At 40.2% G+C, this 16,824-nt stretch overlaps 1 protein-coding gene across 3 annotated transcripts in view; it reads right to left on the minus strand.

Moving 5' to 3' along the window:
• ZNF423 (zinc finger protein 423) overlaps nucleotides 1-16,810 on the minus strand; it is a 281,345-nt gene extending 264,535 nt beyond the window's left edge. Inside the window, exons 1-2 of one of the 3 annotated variants that reach the window (XM_074551184.1) lie at nucleotides 16,593-16,810; nucleotides 13,850-13,980 (exon numbers count right to left, since the gene is read on the minus strand). In XM_074551184.1, the coding sequence (XP_074407285.1) occupies nucleotides 13,850-13,901 (52 nt within the window). In that variant the 5' untranslated portion in view covers nucleotides 13,902-13,980; nucleotides 16,593-16,810. The remainder of the gene's footprint in view (nucleotides 1-13,849; nucleotides 13,981-16,592) is intronic. The other 2 variants (XM_014268344.3, XM_014268347.3) reach the window with 2 other exon arrangements.
• Nucleotides 16,811-16,824: the final 14 nt, after the last annotated feature.

Genomic DNA, 16,824 nt, shown 5'->3' on the forward strand with positions numbered 1-16,824 from the left:
AGTCTGCAGTGGGTAGAGAGCATGCCACCTGCATTGTGTCCATGGAAATGAAAGGCAAAGTGAGGGCACTGGTTCCTTCCTCTTGGTTGGGTTGCAGCAGCTGCAAAACTCCCTGTGTCACTTTGATCTGCTCCAGCAGGACACCAGCTTCAGATGCCTCCTTGCCCTCCACGACTGGTGCAGGCCTCTGCAGCTGGACTACAGTTCAACAACATTTTCATTTAGTCCATGTATAATATCTGAGTTCAAAAGCAAGTCAGAATAGCACTAGTGTTTGAAAAATATTTTAAATACAAGTTTTCTGTCAGAAAAGTAAATCCAGCTAAAGATGTAAGAGGGCAGAATGAGAAATATAGTGCCTTTAAAATATATCACCACATGAGACCTGAGGAAGTGGAAATCAACGACAGTACTGGCGATATGAAGAAAGTCAATAATTCAAGCACTCTGGGCAATATTTTAGCCTTAACTATAGATGAAAGTTATCATTCCTCTTTCTACTTGATCACTGGAGCAGGGTTCTGGTTAAAATCTCACCTGATATGTTTTCTTTTTGGTAAAATGCAATGTAGGCCTCAAGCGACTCCTGTCCAGCTAAGCAGTTCAGAAAACAAACAGCAGATTGATCAAAGGATGTGTTGAGAGCAATTTTCTGCCCTCAGCAGCCCTCTCATGGGCCCTGATGCTGGTCAAACATGGAGTTTGTTCCCATCCTCAGGTGTAACAGAGGTTTGAGGACAGAAAATGGAAACAGTTCATGCTCTCCACCCTGGCCTCAGCCAGGCGGCTGCGTCACACAGCCCCACACTCCACACGGCCGCGGCTCTGAGGGGAGCAGCGGCATCTCAGGAAGCTCCCAGGTGACTCAAGAACGAGCAGCAAAAGCAGCCAAGAGGGAATTGGATCTCTCCACAAGCAGGGGCCCAGGGTGGGCTGTGCTGAAGCCCTCACGCTTCTGGTCAGAGGAGGTGCTCCCGTGCTGGGCAGTGCTGCGTGCCCACCTCCCTCACACTGTGCTGGGCACTGCCGTGTGCCCACCTCCCTCCTATGCTGGGCAGTGCTGTGTGCCCACCTCCCTCACACGATGCTGGGCAGTGCTGTGTGCCCACCTCCCTCACACCGGGCTGGGCAGTGCTGCATGCCCACCTCCCTCCTATGCTGGGCAGTGCCGTGTGCCCACCTCCCTCACACCAGGCTGGGCAGTGCTGCATGCCCATCTCCCTCCCATGCTGGGCAGTGCTGCGTGCCCACCTCCCTCACACCGAGCTGGGCACTGCTGTGTGCCCACCTCCCTCACACCGCGCCTCAACCACTGCAGCACTTCTTCCCTGAGGGAAGCACTGCCAGCCCTTTCAATGTGCAGTAGGACTTAGGAACTGTCCACGGTTCCGTTTACCTTCTCTTTCACTTTATTCACCTCTACTGTGCTTCATATTTTCTTCTTCCACACTTGCCAGCACTATGAATGTTTAAGGAACACTGGCCTTTTAAATCGATTTTAAAAGAATATACCTCACCCAAACACCTACTTGAAGGAAAACCAAGTATTTTTATTTGCCTAAAAGTGATTAAGACCATTTGTGAGAATCTGAAAATAGCAGGACAATGAAAGAGGTACATATGCTGCTCAGAAGTTTTCTCAGAAAAATAAATTACAATTCACTTAGATGATAACATTCTGCAAGGCTTGGGTTTGTTTCTTTGGCTTGGTTCGTTTGTGTGGGGTTTTTTCCTGTATTTAAATCACTGAAATTTCAAACATTATTTCCTTTGTGCACAGGTGTGCTGAATTTAGTTTTACACTAATTCGATGTTAAAAACACTAACTTTAAGCTAATTCACTTGAAAAGTAAGCATCCACAGAAGGGCTCCACTTGTGTCCAAATGCAGGTATAAACTGGTTTTGTGTTTTTTAGCTCCCTTAAATTTCCTATATTCATATGTGAAAGCAGAGGCCCAAGCCGACTCCTAAAATGGCAATGTATTATTCCTTTTCCCTTTTACATGTTTCTTTTCTTCACAGCGCAGGTGTGCACATCTTTCACTCTGTTTCCTTGGGATACTTGGTTTGAGCACTTTCCTCAGTTCCCAGAGGGATTAGTGTTTGTCAGGGTGCCACTCAGAGCTGGAGGCCACTGCAGGGCCAGCAGCGCCTGATCAATCCCCATGTGCCAGAGCACCATCTCAACTTCCTTTTCCCCCTCTTTGGAAAGAGAAATTCTAACCCTGACAGCTAACTCTTTAGCAAAGTTCACCTCAAACCCTCAACCTCAAGTGTTAAAAAAGAAAAGCCCTTAAATGATACAAGTTATTACATTTAATCCCTTTGGGGGAAGTGGGGAATGATTTTGTGATTAAGGACCTACTGTGGGGCTCAAGAGAATTAGTTCAATTCCAGACTCTGAAACAAGCTTCCAGGTTCCCCTGGGAAAGCCTATGCAATCTCCTATCTCACATGGACACCAGCAGGGCAATTTGTAAGTGTGTGCAGCCCTCAGATATTGTAGTACCAACAGCTAAATAAATTCATAGTTAGAACTTAGGTGAGGTTCAATAATTCTGAGGGTTACTTACCTATTCAATGACAGCACTACTATTACACTATCACTTATCACAAATCATTCTTAAAAATTGGTATTACATTCTTGAAAAATAGTGAGCTACATTATTACTTAGTCCTGGGCTGACAGGTAGTTCCTAAGGGTTTAGTTAATGTATTAATGAAAATGATGAATGAATGAAAAAAACTGCAAGATAAAAATAAATTGGCAGGTCTTACAGAAAGACACCACTTAGTTCTCAAGCACAGGACTATTTTCTATGGTTTGCACTGCAGAGCAATTTTGTTCCATTAAGATTTATAGCTGGTATTGTTTCTTGGCAAAAAGAAAAAAAAAGAATTGATCTAATTCATAGGATGAATAAATTTAATAATGAAAACTCATCTGACAATGAGTTGTGATAGAGAAAATCTAGCAAGCACTATCAGAAAAACATAATACTGAAGTCACTGTGTAACCTAGACAGTGAAGTGCTGCACTACACAATACACTGTGGTGACATCAGACAATGTCTTGCAAAAAGAACCAAACAATTTAATTACTCTGAAATACTGATAAGAACACATACTAGTCATGTTCTTTGCTATTCACTACCAGTGGAAATTTTCTCCTACTATAATGAAAAATAGCTGTCACACACCAGAAATACAAAGCAAAAGGTACTTCACATTTTTAAAGATATGGCAATCATTTTAAAGTTTCACTAATTTCTGCAAAGTTACTATGCCTATTATAGTTGCAGATAATGATGTATTTAATGCATTACAAAAGTTACTTTCAGTAACTAGACATATACTTCACATACTTCTAAACTATTTTCTATGTCAGAACAATTGTCTCAGAAGTTGGAAAAATGCTCATAAAATTTCAAGAACAGCATTGCTGGCATGTTTGTTTATGTTCAATCTATAAGCCATACTTTAAACCTAATGTTAAATATTTTGGCAGAGCATCTGCCATTTATTTTACATGTATTAAGTCCGAGCATACTTGGCATTTTTGTGGAATGGATGTTAAAAATGTTTAAATCTGATATTTGATTGGAATGTATGTAACTACAAATTAAGGCAGTTCTTCACATTATTTTACTTCACTGCTTGTCTAATTATAATTATTTCCATTTTTTTCTTTAGTTTTCCCACTGTTATAGTTTCAACTTATAATAGAAGCTAAAGCAGTTGAAAATTAAAAATATCCAATTGCAAGCAAATTGCAAGAGACACATTCAAGAGACTGCTATAAAACTGTTTCAAACTGTCAGTTAACAGACCAGAAATTCACACCACCAATTCTTGGTCAGAGTCTTCACCTTCATTTCTCTAATGTAAAATGCAGAAATGACTGAGGGACTTTCCATGAATTAAGAGAAATTCCATCCTACCCAACATGCAGAGAAAGCCATTCTAATGATATTCTAATCTGAATAGTCTGAAGAAGCTCAAACACAGGCTGAAACTGGTGGCAACTGAGTAAAACACACAACTTTATTCTGTGACTGTTTACAACTTGAAATTAAAATCACAAAGGTGCAGCAGTGACATTCATGAGCATTTGTTTTAAAGGAAAGGCCTTCTTCAATTTTTCATTTCTCACAGGTGACAGAGGGTGTGATGGTGGTTACAGGACTTCCACATTCTCAGTGCTGTCAGTGTCTTCTTAGCTGAAGCTCCCCATTGGTGCTGCAGTGGTTTAACACGAATGGCTGTGACAAAAAACAACGAACTCTGTAAGGCAGTTTTAGGATTTGGTAATCCTTCCCGTATATGCTTACATCTAAAAATCAATCCCCTCTTTCATCAGTGAAAGGTTAATTGCCACCTTAATGCTTCATTTTTTTGTATTATGAAACCTAATGATTTGATATACACCTTTGTGTGTTCATGTCCTTGTGGCATCCCTGAAAGGGAAAGTACCAGGCAGTTGCATAGATGCCCATGGCTGGATAGGAATGACAGAAGTTAGAGGGACCATAAAAACTTACAAAGTTTTATTTTGGCCTGAAAACATGGTTATTTAGTCCCTTCTAGCATAAACATATGGTGGTGAATTTTTGAGTAAGGGGCAGGGATGGGAGGAAGGGAGGGTGGAAGGGAAGGAAGGGAAGGAAGGAATTATTTTCAACATAGAAACAGTACTTTTCAGGCTGACATGGCTGCTGTTTTCACTATTTAAATGAAAATTCCTTTAAATCATTATTTAAATGATTTAAGTTCTCAAGCCAGAGTAGCTGTGTAGTTGTCAGCATCAGGTTCTAAGCAAAAATTATTTACAGTTATTAAACCAAACAGCTACAGGTCTTTGTCACTCACCTGGTGGCAAAAGGGCAGGTGTCCCTCCAAGCTGTGGCCATTCTGCAGGTTGATATGAAGAACATCCCAGAAGTCCAAACCTTTTAACAGGTGCTAAAAGAAGAGGTCGAGGATTTTCCTTTGCATCTGAGAGTCCTGTTTGGAAATAGTTTTTGTGTTTTGTTGTCAACTGCTTTAAAACAAACAGTAACATCCACCTTGGTTTGTACAGGACACTCCTTTAACTGTGAAGGTCTAAAACCACCAGGCTTGAGCAATGCCTGAAAACAGTAACTGAAAGCAGATAGAGCAATGTGCAGCCAAAGCCGTGGCACCACAGCCCAAGAGCTACAAACGCCTTGGCCTCTCTCATTCAGTGCCCTACTTTAAAAGATGTACAGGCACTGAGCTACCAGTCCCATAGGTATTAACAACAGAGCACACTGACCTGCAGGGTTACTAATCATAGCATGAGCACACTACAAAGCCAAACTCTCTGATATTAATGTTAACCTGCACACAAGTTAAAACAAACTGACAAATGAAGTGCAATTGGTATGAAAAGTTAAAGCCAGATTTTAGTTCATGACAAACAGATGTCATCTGAGGCTGGTTCTAAGCAAGGATTTAATCCATGACCATAATGTAGGTCACTAGTTTTGATAGAGTTTGTGCCTGGTATTCATCCAAGGAATCAGAGTCAGCACATCAATAGCTGCCAAGAGTGTACATGTAGTTTCTTTTTACACCAGCGATTAATAAAAGAAAATAATCCAATTAAGCAGATGTCACAATATTTTTCTGCTGACTTCCCCATAACTTTCAATCATTAAAGCAGTATTTAATTTACAACAAAACACTATACTCTAATTCTATGCATCCAAGAATATTCATGTTTAAAACCTGAACCGCCCTCACCGTTTCTGCTGCCCTTCTGGTTTCCCCATGAGCTTCAGTAACTCAAAAGAATTGCAACCAACTTGGTAACTAAAAAAGAAAGCTTTGTGGAATGGGAAAAGTTCACAACAGGGGAGGAAAAAAGCATTCTAAAATAGCCAGGTGTTCACCTCAACCCATACCAACTTCAAACAGATGCAAGGACAGTAGCTGAATCTGATTTCAGACTAAGGACATGAAAGATGAGTTTTATGTTCTTATGCTTTTATAACGTTCGAACGAATTCATTTTTAGATAAAGAATAGTATACTCCCCTACTCTCCAATTCTTTCACATAAAATTTGCTCTGAAAATAGCATGGCTGAGTTCCACCCTTTCAACTATTATTTGATCACTGCCAAATATTTGCAAGTTCAGATTTTTCCACATCTCACACGTCTACTTGATTGCAGTTCATGTAGTATCTACTATGTTTTGTTCTACGAATAAATGTACTGTGGCAAGGGATCAAGTCAGTCACAGAAAGAGAATGAATTACTTTGAAATATGAAGCTGAAAGAGTGCTGGAAGAAGAGCCCCTGACAGCCTTTCACCCAAGTCAAGGTTTAAGCTCAGGAAAGGATGACTAGCCTAAGATAGCAGTACTGCTTGGCAGCAGATGAGGTGAAGGTGTGTTCAAGGTGTGGATGGCTGTGCCTGTCCATGGCCTCACATCCTCATGAGATTGTCTTCATCATCAGGTAAAGGACGAGTTTGTTCACTAAGTCTGAGTCTAAATAAACAGAAGTAGTGAGCAACTCTTCAAAAGAAACTAGGAGCACAAGTAGAAGCCTATGAGAATCTCAGAGTCTTCTTATTACAAGGGCATCAAAGAATTTTCTGTAGAGTAGTTCTACAGACAAAATGATACCAACATTCCAAGTCTAACTCTTGTTAAACCAAGAACTGTATTTTATTTTGATGGATATCACTAACTTAAATGCATTTCTGTGTACAGTGCTATTACAACTTAAATCCTCAACAGAATTAGCAGATGATCAAACACTTTGCAAATGTAACCTGTGAGAGAGCAATTCCCCTTAGGGACATGCGTATATTTCCTTAGAACTTGTCTAATTTTGTGAAGAATATCTGCACATACTGCAGGGTGCACATGCCCATTAATAGACATGCCAGCATTTTATACACAAACATTTTATCTCTAGTGCCTGTCATTTATTTACCGATTATTTCTTATGCATAAGCAAGCTTAAATCAGATTTAAAAGTTGTTCAAAGTTGTATTTCAGAGAAAAAAAAGAATACCTTCAATTATCTGGTAGGTGCAGAGTCACTTACTGGGTTCAACTCCAACCAATCCCAGCAATTTCCTGCTTGTAACAGAAATGTGTCTCATGTCCAGAGGCACACTGCACATCTCACAGCTGCCATGCTGGGCAGTCACCTACCAGACCAGCTGGCTTGTGTGAAACCCTGGTGCACTCAGCAGATCTGTTCCCAAGAGCTTTGGCTATGAGAGCCAGTGCATCCTGCACAGGCACACCGTGATGTGCTCCAGAGATCAGAGATGGCTTTATCAAACTGGTGTTCTCATCCACTTTGCCCTTCTCCAGACAGATAGAAAAATACAGCTCTTGAGTCTGTGCAATGTAACAGGGTGAAATGTTTAAAGCTCAATATTGACCCAGCCCTCCTGTAGCTGCAGAGGTTAGTTTTGATTTAGAACCAGTATATGAACTCAATTTGAAATATAAATGAAAAGCTGTTAGTTCTCTTTCCCCCTGTCAAAACATTATTGGTCAGTTTTAACTTTAGATCATGAACAAGATAAAGATTCCCAATTCTACACAAAGTCGTTCACAAACACCCAAAATAATAGGTTGGTACAGATTTTTTCTTAATTTCAGAATATTTTTAACTGAAGAACAGAGCAGTTACTTTTGCTCCAGGAGAAATTGCATTTTTGTTACTGTGTTCCTGATACATGGAAATATGTGAAATTTGTAAATTTACAATAAAAAGTTCTGGAACAAATAGAGATAAATCTTAAAATATATTTTTATTTAGTTACATAGAATCAACACAAGAAACTGAAATTATAATTAGGCAATTACTATATAATTTCCTATCATTTAATTATTGTATGTGAGTCTGTTAAGTGCATTTTATGCCATGTAAGCAGCAATCCAGGACAGACATTGAATCACTATATGTATTATGCATTATTAGAAATTAATTCAGTGAACTATTTCAAAGCTGCCTCATTTTAACTAGGTCAAATTCTGTTACCCAGAAGTGCAATGAATCTGTGTTTAAAATTTAAAGGCGTTGAAAGAAATTTAAACTGCAGTTCTGAATGGAGAATATTTTAAGCAACATCTCTCAACCAACTTAAAGTATCTCTAGATAGAATAATGAAGTCTGATTACAGGGCAAGAGGAAAATGCTATGTTGAGCTGTTCAAGAATACAAAACAGTGAATTAACTTAGTGGAGTGCAGGTGTGAGACCTGACTTATGTGAGGTATGTTATTTTCACCTCATGTTCAGGTTCCTGTAAGTGATTGCCTATAATTCTAGAATAATCCCCTGAAGGAAAGAGAAGTTGGTTATATAAAACTAAAAGTCTGTTTCCCATTGCTGTGCTGTTGCCACCTTGTATGTACCAGAAGCCACAAGTACCAAGTCCAATGCTGAGCGCTGAGAAATCCACAGAACAATGTGCTCTTTGATCAGAAACACCTTCTACACAAATGGGAGGTATCTGTGTTCTCTGTTTTAAGCTATGCAGAAAAGAAAGTATTTCCTACAGTAGGAAGCTGTATTATACATCAGAGGAAGATTTTTAGTTAATGATTCCTGCTTGATCACATTTTAGTGCTAGAGTGAAAAATTATTAAAATTTATATTTATAATCTGATTTTATTTCATGATCCTAGCATACCGAGAAAGATGCAGCTGAAAAGAATATTGTCTATTATGAACTATTACACTGACATTACTGTAATTTTGTTAGTAGCGTGTTTTTTTGCAAAAATACTGAAGATAGCTCAAAAATTAAAACTAGCAATACATATGTTCTGAGGATTGATGCTGAATGTTAACCTTTAAGAATTTTACTGATAACTTGATTTTAGTAATTTAACTTGGAAGACTACATTTCTTAGCAATATAAAGAGAGGAAAGTCACAAGTTCCATTTGCTTCATCAACAAAAATGTTTGTTCACACTGATCCTGAAATTATGAGTGGAACAGTAGATAGCCAAGGAAGAACTAATTTATTTATATTGGAATACACCTACTTTTTTAAGCAGTTCTCAAAGTGTCTCATATACATAATAAACCCACATATTTGGTTTAAAACAACTGAAAACAAATTAATTTCTCAGCTTTGCTATTTAATTGTTTGGTTTTTTTTTAAGTCCATTTACAATCTGCTCCAATGATTCCACATGATCTTTGAATTTCAGACACATTAACCAACCCAGCTGCAGCAGCTGTAGTTCTGTCTGGATTCCTGTGCCTAAACATTTCAATAGATCACTAAACTGTGATAGTAGCAGAGAATTTCTAACTCTCATTTGAAGAGATTGTGTACTGTTACACATGTGCAACATTCCATGAAGCAGAAGCGAGAATCTCTGTTGTAGTTCCAGTCATATCACTATCAGAAGGACATACATCAAATTTGGAAATCAGTGAGGAGGAAGGGAATTAAATATTGCAAAAGATATTGCCTAGATGCATAAGAAATTTTAAAACTAACCACAAGTTTTAAGGTGATCCAGAAACATTAAATAGGCATGATCTTCAAATATTATCTACATATTTGCAGGGTCACATTTCTGAACTGGGCTACACCTACCTATGTAATTACCATCTCTGTAACAGAGTTAGTCAAACCCTTTAACAGAAACCTACTTTTCCTCCTTGCTGGTGGCAGCTATGACAGTCAGAAGGTGTCTGATTCTTTCTGCATCTGTTGGTAAAACTGCTTCTCTCTACAATCACCCTTGGTGTAGTCATCTGCAACCAACTGGAAAATCAATTAAGGAGCAGCACAGACTGCAAAACTGTACTAGAATGTCACCAAGTTTCACTACTTTACTGCTTAACAATGCTGCTAAAAATGATAAAAACAGTTCCTTAAAGCAAGGGGTTCTCCCCTCCCCCCCAGTTTTCATTTCCCTGAGTGTATTTCTTAGACATGTAAAAAATGCTAAGAATATGGCTGGTTAAACTGGGCTGCAAACTTCTCAGAATTATTCTACTGAGAGCAGACCATTAATCTATTCCAATCCACAGAATATTATTTTGTAGGATTCTCACCTGAACTGTCTTCCATTTTGATGTTGGGACTCAAATCTCACTCAAAGGGAAGGCAGTGGGACTAGGAAAAGCCACCAGACTACAGCCAGACACTAGAGACTAAACAGGAACATTTTTCACCTGTGTTACACAACATCTTTCCTAAATACTTTTAAAGCCATGTTGAAAAAAATACCCACAACAAATGTTCACCAATGTAGGAGTCATGAGAAATGAGCTTGCTTGCCTATCTCCAACAGAAGCCACCTTCCAATATTTTGAAGATCTGCAAAATCTACACACAGCATACCAAAGGCCAAAAGTACAAGCATCTTTATACAGTTCCATTCAGGCAATATTTGCATAATGAATCTACATCACTACCTGGCTAAGCTACTATTATTATTAGATACTATTAAATATGATTATTTGTTTAAGTTTCTCTCACCTTGATTTAAAGGCACAGTGCATTTTGTAAAGATTTCTACTAGAAAAGATAAGAATATAAGTTTAGGTATAGGTTACCAGAAAAGACTTTTAAAAGCTAGACTAATCCAAGGTGTTAAACAGATAAAATAAGCATATTTAATAGATTTTCATACATTTGTTTTGTAAAGAGTGCCATATCCAGTAGAAGTGATATACTATTTTTCCTTCAACACTCTTCATTAACAAACTCTAGAGAGATGTGAAAAGGTCAGATTTCCTTCTTTGGGCTTGCCTAAATTACTGAATGCCTGATAACACAGAGCAGCTCAGTCAGCTCCTCCTGACAGTGCTTAAATAAAACCTAAAGTACATGGGCATCACAACAGTCATGGCAAAAATTTGCAGCCACAGTGGGACATTTCAATCCAAACTTTCTGCTTACACAAGATGCTTGTAAAGCTTTTGCTACATCCACTTTCCCCTTAAGTAAAGAGCTACTGAAAAGTGTACAGCAGCAAGTGCCTTCATTAAGCATCAGCAACTACAAATGAGTTCTGCATTAAGGGAATAGAAATTTAGCAGAATAAACACCCCTGTTGCTTTCCAGCTGTCCACAGAGGGGCTGGGTGTGACCAAGTTTGATTTTTGATTAGAATCAATTCAGCACTACAGGTCTGGTTGAATTCAATAAGAACTGCCATGATTACAGGCTCATAAATAGCACAGTTTATTGAAGCAACAGGAAAGTGGGTTCAGGATTTTCAGTTATAAGGGCATTAACAATGAATTTTGTTTTATAAAGGTACTGATAACCTGAGTACAAATAATTAAATATAAAGAATCCATTTAAATTCTGTGTTTATATAAAAACAGTGTGTTTCCTCAGAAGATGATTAACCAAAAACCTCAAGAGAAATTATCTCCCACTTCTCTGGTGTAGCTGCAATACTACAGAGACAAAAGCAAGAGAAGTTTACTTAACAGAGAGTTTGCCATGTTATTTCAGTATATGCCCTTCTGGAAACAGGTGTAGGGTGGAGCTGTGTGAGCAAAAAGCTATAATCAGATTTGTGTTCTTGTGGTTCTTTTGTTTGTTTTTCATAAGAAGTACTTATTAGGCTGGAAGGAATCCTTGTTATGCAAAAGTAGTATCAACTTTAACCCTGCAGGACAAGCAAACAACCCTCACAGCAGCTGCTGTGAATAGGATCTCAAGCAGAACAAACAAATGCCCAAAGTGATGGCTGGAAACAACAAGAAATACAGCAAGAAATACAGCATCTCCTGGCAAGCCAGCAGTGTACATGGCTCATCATTCCAAAAGCCAACAAACCTCCTACTCCTGAGTCTGGCACAAAGCAGGCTGTGACAGAGCAGCTCAAACAAGGGACTGGATGCCAGCTCTCAGAAGCTGCCACAGGAATGCAGCTGTTTCAGCAGCACAAGCTGTCCCACTGTGCCCTGCGCCCATCACAGCTGGTATCACACCTCAGGGCTGCCCCACTGAGAGGTGGTGTGGGATCTCAGGATCTGAGTCCTGAGATGCCGAGCCACCCAAACCACCCTTGGGGGGCCCGGGAGTCCTGGAATGTTGCCAGAAGTGTCTGGTGGCTGGACTTTGACCCTACACGGGAGACGACACCTTTATGAAGATAGGAGGGCTTCACTGGGGTGAATGGTGAAGGGATGAGTTAATTAGAGGGTGAGACACAGGGTTTAGGATTTATGTACAGGGGGGTTTAGAGAAGTAAGATGGAGGAATTGGGGTGTGTCCTGTCCTTCTTCTTCTTCTTCTTCTCCTCCATCTTCTGTGGTGATGGTGGCACTTTGGGATTGGTCATTACTAAAAGTGCACCCAGCAATAAGAATAAATGGTATTGGGGAAAAATGATAAATATTGTACACGTAACTATGGGTATAAAGATAGGTGTCTGTACGGAGGGCGGCACAGTGTGCTCATGGCTGGCTGCTGAGCAGAGCTCTGTCGGGCTGAAAGAACATCTTTTAGATAAACAATTAATAAACATAAAAACCAAAAGAAGAACTGAAGCCTCTTCTTGTCCTTCGATACGCGGGCTGCCCCAAGGCCACTCCAGGCCTTTCCAGGCCCTTCAAACAGACGCAAAAACCGGGCAAGGTGGCAGCTGCCAGCCAGGGAGGGAGATGGGGACATACCCACGGGGAATGAGCAGGCACACAGCAACAGTGGCCCCATCACCTCTCAAGGTTTGCCTGCCCACAGCACAGATCCCACACCACTACCTCCAAAAGAAATGAAACAAATCCAGCTTCCAGTCTTGGCTTCTCTGCATTGTTAGTAGCAAACAGTTTGGTTTTCCTATGAGCCTTGTTGTGGTCTGATGTTTTTGGCATAAATCTAAGATTTCAAAGAAAAATGTCCTTGTTCTAAACACTTAACTTTCAACCTGAGAGTCAGTAAAAGAAGACAATGTTGTCACTCTATTCTCATGCCAGGAGTGACATTAGAAGGACTAAAGCAGCCTTGAAAACAAGGCAAAATCAGGTGAATAAATTTGTTCCCTGACAGCTTTTAGAAAACCAAATACAATGTGTAGGAGAACATGGGGATTAAGAGGCTGAGAAGACTCTACTGGGGAATTAAATGGGAAGGACTAGAAAATGGAGAAACTGAATACATACGGTTCAAGACTGAGCAAGAATCCATACCCTATTTTTAAAAAGTGTCAAAAAAGTGAACAAGAAGTTGAAGAGGGAGTTTCTTGTGCTAAGAGTAAGCAAGTTTGGCAGAAAATAAATTCCCTTGCATTCCAGCAGATCCTCAGTTATCAGAGGGCTGGAGATGGCTGGGCCTAATTTCTGAGTAAAAGCCAATTCAGCACAGTAAGTGCAGAGCCAGTTCAGCACCACAGGCTCAGCCACATTCCATAAGAACTATCACAGCCTCATTCACAAATAGAAAATTATTGAAGCAGCAGAAATGCAGATTCTTATTGGATTGCTGGATTTGATTTCTTGCTCAGAAACTGATGTGCCTCTAGTGTTACAGCTGTGTAAAGAAGAACAGTAAACTAAATAAGAGATTAAGTTATCCTGAATAAAAGAAGCCTGTCTTATGAAGTGTTAGATGGAATATGACAGTGAAGTTTTACATCTGCTGTAAGTGTCTCAAATAACAAATGTCATTTCAGTTGCAGAAAAAGAGCAGAGGAACACAAATTAGCTTTACAGTCTACCAAAATTCAAACCATTTATAGCATCTCAAGACATAACTTATCATGTTCAATGTGGCAGAACAAATTGCATACTACACTTCCAAGAAGTGAAAATGAATCTTCTATTACATCAAGCCACACACACAAAATCCATATTTCTACACTATACTTACATTGTGGAGAGATGATCCTCTGGACTTCGTTCAGATGTCTAACAAAAGGCATTCTCTCTTCTACAGAATATGCATCTATTTGATGAAACTCATCTTCCAGGATAAACTTTAAAATATTTACTATAGGCCAGCTACAAAAAAAAAAAAAAGAAAAAAGAAAAAACAAGTTATGGAATTTTCTGATCAGATTTCTTTTGTTGTCTAAACCAAGAAGTCCTGAGTATGGATCCTCTTGCAGAAAAACACCAGCAGTACTATAGATAAGTAAAAGACTCCATAGGGAAAATGAGATAGAATGAAGAAAAAAAGGACAGTCTCTTGATAAGATTTAAGCTTTAAGCTCCCAAAATCTACTCAAGAAAGGCATATGAAGCATGTAAACACTATCACTGTATCACTAAATAGAAGTTAGGATTATACTCTTCAAACTTACTACAGTAAACAGATTTATAAAAATGCAGGTTTAGTAAATGCAAAAAGACTGAATATGTAACAGTCTTAAACGTTATCACAGAATCTCTGAAGTAACATGTGGCCTCAGGAGGGAGGGATTGTTCAGAGGAAAATGATTATGAGAAAGGATATGTAGACTAAAAAATGCAGACGGCTGGAAAAGCAAACTAAGAAACAAGTGACCCATCCTAATTATCTCTGATAGCAGATGCTGCCAACAGATGCTCTCACATTATGCTCCAAGTACAGCTGTGAGAATCAGAAATAGGCACCAAAGACGCTAAACTCAGGAAGATGCATTCCTTGCACCTCGAGGAGATACTTGAGACAGCACTCGAACCTGACTAAGCATGGTTCTGCAGCCACCTCTGCCACGTGAAGCAATCCAGTGCACACCCAGCCCTTTTGCTTAGGCTGCTCATTTTCAGGCTTCACACGTGTTGGCAGAGAAAGATATCAAGGGTTACTAGCAGATGCAGTAACCCTAAGAAACAGTTTATTTAATCATAGCTGTAGTGCGATGACAGTTACATTGCCTTGCCTCATTTATCCTGGCTAGTCAACAGAGTTGTACAGTAGACAGTAAAAGCTATTTGGGGGAAAAAACAAACCCAAAACATTTTTAACAATCCAAGAAGTTTCACATTAGAAACAATCAAGGAATTATAATTTACTTAAGTATATCAAGGGTTATAGATCTTGGAATTTTTTTCCTGGTGTAGGTTCAGCCTCTGAGTGTCACAAATCATTGAAATTTAAATAAAAATCAGCTTTATGATATCTGTATCTGTTCAGATATAAACCTAATAGATGGAGCAATGTAAAAGACCAGAGGAGATCTGCACATCAGCAAGCTGACATAAATATAAATAGCTTAATGCAAATGACAACCTTCTGATCCTTTCAGGATGCTGGAAATCTCCAAGGGCTATGCAGAGAACTCACTTTTTCAGAGCAGCATCCAATTTCCTGGGGTCTGATTGATTTAAGGTTCTACAAACTGCAAGAGTACAGTTGTAGAAAGGAAGAAAACATCTCCTTCCCATACTCCAGTCTTTGATTCAGTGAAACTCCAGTGCTAATATCTGCTATAGTCCTTGTCAACAGGCAGAAAAAACACCACTGAGGTGCTCTGCCTTTCCACATGGAACACATAATTTCAACTACCACCAGTACCATGTTTCTTCTGTTTTTTACACTGGCAAAATTGGTATAAACTAACTAGGCGATACTATAACAGGCTGGACTCAAACACTTAAGAAAATAACAGGCCATCATTTACATTCAGTGAGACATCACCAAAGCAAAAGTAATGTATGAATTTCTAGAATACACATTTTTTGTAATTATGCTTAAACCAGTGAGAGCAAAACTACTATAAATCGTATTTTCATGATTTTCTAGGTTCCTTTTAAGAAACAGAAGGAGAGAAATTAGACCACATCCCTACCTCGAGAGCACTGCAGTGCCTCTGCTTTAAGCAGCACAAAATTCTTACTGGACTACAAATACAATCCAGGATCCAGTACCAGTTAGCTGAAAACAGATGGCAGTGCAGAGAGCCCGGCTCCCGGGAGAGCTCACTAATCGAGTCACTCACTAACTCAGAAAGCTTTCATTTAGCAAACAGACCAGTTCAGTTACCTCCGTGGCCCAGCTGGGCTAGCAGCAGGTAGGGCTGTGGGATCGTGATGGCAGATCCCCGATGTCCCATGGGACACCAACAACAGGCAAAGAAACCCAACCCTTCAGCGCTGCTTTTGGCTGACCATTATTCGGCTGTTGCCATCCAGTCCGCGATTGCTGCCGCAGGAGCACAGCCGGGCCCGGGCTGCCAGCACAGCAGAGCCGCCACCACTGCTGCTGTCCGTGACAAACCCCGTCCTTGTGGGGCCACAGCGCTCCTGCAGTAATAAACCCAGGGGATGGGGCTGAGGGGGGATGTGTGGAATCGCCTCACAGCCCTTCTGAAAGAGATACAGGCCCATACCCAGAGACACACGGTCTTCGTGCCCCAGTGCCGTCCTCCTGCACAGAAACCCTGATCAATTGAATTGCCTGTGTAGGATTTTCAGCCTACTGCTCGGGCCTGTAGCTTGCAACAGCTTTGCCTGGCCCTGCTGAGGAAATCCCAGGCCAGTCTTGCTGGGCCTGTTTCTAAAAGCAGCCTTTAAACCTGTGCACTGCAGGGCTCTCACAAGCGCCTGGGCGAGCAGCCTGGCCGTGCCGGAGCGCTGGCCGGTGACTGCGAGTGGGCAGATGTAGAAAATGAACAAGTGTAGAGGTTGACCTGTGCTGTCTTGAAGGAAGAATACTGTATCTTCTTTTCTAGCTTTTATTTTCTGCCGAGACACGTATATTGAAAAGCCGTCTCAAGTGTTGTGAGGATGTCAGTAGGCGCAGAAAAGGAAAAAACCGCGACGCTGCTGTTTAATAAATAAAGTTCAACACAGCTGCTCGACAACATCCCCACAGCCGGCCGAGCCGCGCCCCTTCGCTGCCGGTAGCCAATGCGAGGCGCG

Source organism: Zonotrichia albicollis, chromosome 13 (assembly GCF_047830755.1).
Source record: "Zonotrichia albicollis isolate bZonAlb1 chromosome 13, bZonAlb1.hap1, whole genome shotgun sequence".
Lineage (NCBI taxonomy): Eukaryota > Metazoa > Chordata > Aves > Passeriformes > Passerellidae > Zonotrichia > Zonotrichia albicollis.